Source organism: Nymphaea colorata, unplaced genomic scaffold (assembly GCF_008831285.2).
Source record: "Nymphaea colorata isolate Beijing-Zhang1983 unplaced genomic scaffold, ASM883128v2 scaffold0549, whole genome shotgun sequence".
Classification (NCBI taxonomy): Eukaryota; Viridiplantae; Streptophyta; class Magnoliopsida; order Nymphaeales; family Nymphaeaceae; genus Nymphaea; species Nymphaea colorata.
This window is the reverse complement of record NW_022205055.1, coordinates 31,819-35,423: the sequence shown is the minus strand read 5'-3', so window position 1 is coordinate 35,423 and position 3,605 is coordinate 31,819. Positions and strand designations below refer to the sequence as shown.

The 3,605-nt window shown below is 47.6% G+C and overlaps 2 protein-coding genes across 2 annotated transcripts; both read left to right on the top strand.

Moving 5' to 3' along the window:
• Nucleotides 1–1,786: 1,786 nt before the first annotated feature.
• LOC116245159 (sulfide:quinone oxidoreductase, mitochondrial-like) lies at nucleotides 1,787–2,386 on the top strand. The gene has a single exon (XM_031616834.1). It carries the CDS (start codon nucleotides 1,787–1,789, stop codon nucleotides 2,384–2,386), a length of 600 nt encoding a protein of 199 aa, XP_031472694.1.
• A 21-nt stretch (nucleotides 2,387–2,407) lies between these two features.
• On the top strand, nucleotides 2,408–3,057 carry LOC116245158 (uncharacterized). The gene is made up of 2 exons (XM_031616833.1): nucleotides 2,408–2,696; nucleotides 2,801–3,057. Exons 1-2 carry the CDS (start codon nucleotides 2,408–2,410, stop codon nucleotides 3,055–3,057), a joined length of 546 nt encoding a protein of 181 aa, XP_031472693.1.
• Nucleotides 3,058–3,605: the final 548 nt, after the last annotated feature.

Below are 3,605 nucleotides of genomic sequence, written 5' to 3'. Positions count from 1 at the left end.
TCAAAAAGTAGTACAGGCAAGCCTTGTCCGACCTTGCCGAAGACAACGCTGCCTAGAGGAGTGGCTATAAGCGAAACACCAAGGAATACATAGCGATCTTGGCTGAAAAGAAGCAGGAGGGACAGCAAAAGTATCGATCCTTCGCTCTTGACTACCTGAACCTAGTCTTCGGAGAGGGAGAGGAGAGCCAACAGTTCTGGAGCATCGTCCTCTACAAATGCTCAGAATACTTCAAAATAACCACATCCTACCCACCGCCAGTCAAACCGGGATGTCTCCTCAATGCTGTCTTGTGGCATTGCGGAATCAACGTTCACTTCGATGAATCGATTCCCCTCTTCAAGTCACAAACGCCCTTCCATGAGGAGACATAAGTGGAGTTTTAAATGAGGCTGAAGACTTTCGATTTCCCCTCGTTTGAGATCCAGAAGCTTTTCCGCAGTGCGCCTTCTCTCGAGGAAAAGATAGACTTTTAGCTTTTCAAGTAAGTCAATCCTAGGCTTCTAAAAATGGAGCTGATGTTCGCTCGCACCATCGGGTGGTAGCTCAACACCGTCCTTTCCAAGCTGAGCAACTTCTAGGAGTTTTTGGAAAAACCTATGCTTAAAAATCCCCTTCATCCCATGCTTCTTCCCTACTACATATCCAACAAGTCCACTTACAATTTTAACTGCGGCATGTCCATCCTCAACTTCAGCCTTCCTGACAGCCACCCCCTCCTGGTCTCCTTCCACCTCGAGTACGCTTCTCTCTTCGACCACGAACTCATGCGCAAATCCGCCCTCCTGCTGGCTGTCAAATGCTTCGGAGAGTTTCACCCCAAGACCACAGAGCTTTACTCCCGCTTCTACCACGAGGGCTACCAGGAGTACTACGTGAAGGCGCAGCGAATGAAGAACATAGAGGCCTGCTCCACAATTTGCGAGGAGTTCTTCGAGGATAGCAAATTCTAGTCCTGCCTCGCCTACTGCCTGGAGCAGATAACCAAGATGAACGACCGAAACGGCCAGTAGAAGCTGGGAACAGGCAACTACCACATCTATCTTAGAATGCTCATGCAGGGCCTATAGTCAGCGCTTCGCATCGTATAGCTGGACAAGGGAATCATCATCAGCAAATAGATCTCGGAAGTTGCCAGTTCCTTCAAGTTTTCGGATTCTGCTTTCACCGAAGAGCTCTTCAGGAACACTCTCCTTATTCACCTTCTCAAATCCAACAAGAAATACTTCCTGTACAAGATGGTCATGTTCGTCGTCTACATCCGAGAAAAGCATGAAACAGTGGTTTGCGATGCGCAGGGCTTGGCTGCACCTTGCACAGGAGCGGAGAAGGACAAGATCCTGCTCGGGCTTGCTTCTGAGTACTTTTAGCATGGCAACCACTCCAACTGGATTGCCTTTATCCTTGCCACCATCGTAAAGTCCTTCCAGTATTTCAACTTCCTGGAGGATCTGTTCAACTCCTACGCCGACCACCTGCGTAGGTACAACAGCGAGGAGTTCAAGAACTGTTTGGGGTATTTGGACCTGCTGGTTAGGCTCTACGGGCAGAAGCTCTTCAAGTAAACTCTCTACGACGTGCGTTTTAATTGATATTCTCATCTATTTGATCCATATTGCATTCAAACTAAGAGTTTTATCGTTTTACTTCTAGTGGTGATTCCGTGGAGGACTTATCCCCATTTTGGCTATTTTATTCTTCTTCTATTTTAGCCCTTCTTGGTCCTTCAAGGAATAGCATTGTAATTTGTGCCATATCTTATGTATATCGTCATTATTATATCTTCATGCGCACCACCTCCTTCCTTCGCTTCTGTTTCGCCTCCCACACCCGCTACTGCATCGTCGGCTTGGGCAGCGGCGGGCTCAGTCTCACATCCCACCTCCTGCGTTCGGGAATCCATCCATCTGAGATTAGAGTCATTGACCCAGCTCCCAAGCATTACTACCAGCCGGGATGGACCATGGTCGGAGCAGGACTGTGGAATATCTTGTCCACCGAAGCTTCCATGGAAGAAGTAACGCCCAAGGATATCACTTTCAGCAAGGATCGACTCAAACTGGTGAAGCCAGATGAGAATAAGGTTGTATGCGAAAGCGGTCAGGAGTACACTTACGACGAGCTCATCCTAGGCACAGGATTCAAGCTACAATATGAGAAAGTGCAGGGCTTGAAGGAAGCTCTGGATGATCCCAATTCCAACGTTGCCTCCATCTATGAGCTTAAATATGCTGAGAAAGTAGCCAAACTTGGAGAAAAACTAACATCTGGAAAGGCCATCTTCACAGAGCCTGCCTTGCCGATCAAATGCGCGGGAGCTCCTCAAAAAATTCTCTACCTATGGAGTGACAAATGGCAGAAGAAGAATCTTCCAGTCAGCGTATAGTTCATGAAGACCAACGCCGTGATGTTCGGCGTCCCAAAGTACTCCAACAAGCTGACCGAAGTGGCTGCTTCCTACAACATCAAGACCACCTTCAAGCACCCCCTGGTGAAGGTGGAGGGCAACGAAGCCACCTTCCAGAACGCAGACACCAAGGAACTGGTGGTCCGCAAGTTCGATTTCCTTCACGTGGTCCCTCCCATGGGACCGCATGACTACATCGCTCAGTCCGGACTAGCCGATGCAGCTGGTTACCTTGACCTCAACAAAAACACTCTCAGGCACAACAAGTATCGTAATGTTTGGGGAATCGGTGATTGCACCAGCCTTCCCTGCTCCAAGACTGCAGCTGCCGCCTTCTCGCAAGCTGAAGTCCTCCACAAGTAAAGAAAATCATAATCAGCAATCTTTTGGCAGTGAGGAAGCAACCCACCATCACCGAGCTTCCAGGCAGCTACGCAGGGTATGCTAGTTGTCCTCTATTTGTGGGCAAGCTGAGGCTGATGCTGGCGGAGTTCAAGTACGATGGAGTGATCGACGAGACTTTTTACAGGGACCAGGAGAAGCCAAGATACGAGTTTTACTTCCTAAAGAGATTCATTTTCCCCCTAGCCTATTGGTTGCTGGTCCCTAGAGGCTTGTGGTTAGGCAGGAAGGGGATTCGTTGGACCTGATTATTCATAAATAAGCATTTCTTTGCTATAAATGCTATCACTAACCTTTTCCGCTCTTCCGATATCTCCATTCCCATCCCCAGTTAATATTTTGCCCATAATTTGCATATCTATTTTCGTTTATATTTATTCTAATAATCCAATTTCATATAATGGTCCAATTATGCCCAAACCTCAGTCCAAACTATCATAGATTTTCTCTCCAAAAGCCCCACAGCCATTCCTGCGGGTCCTGATATGAAGGATATTCTATTGACATTTCGTCTTGGAAGAAACAAAAAGTAGCATTACTAAGATGAGTTAATATAAACAATCAGGGCTCGTATCGGATGTCTCGTCGTACCAGTTGGGATGGTCTTTTCGGAGGTGCGCCCTCAGTGCTATTCGCGAACTGTAGCCTCTTCTGCATTTGGAAACAGGGCATCGCTGGTCCTTCTTGAATTATTTCTTGGAAATCGGCTTTTACGCCATTCCCGATCTATATCCGCCCTTCAAACCTATAGATCTTTACTCCCCCTCTAATCCTGACCCTGTTGTGGCCTCTGCTT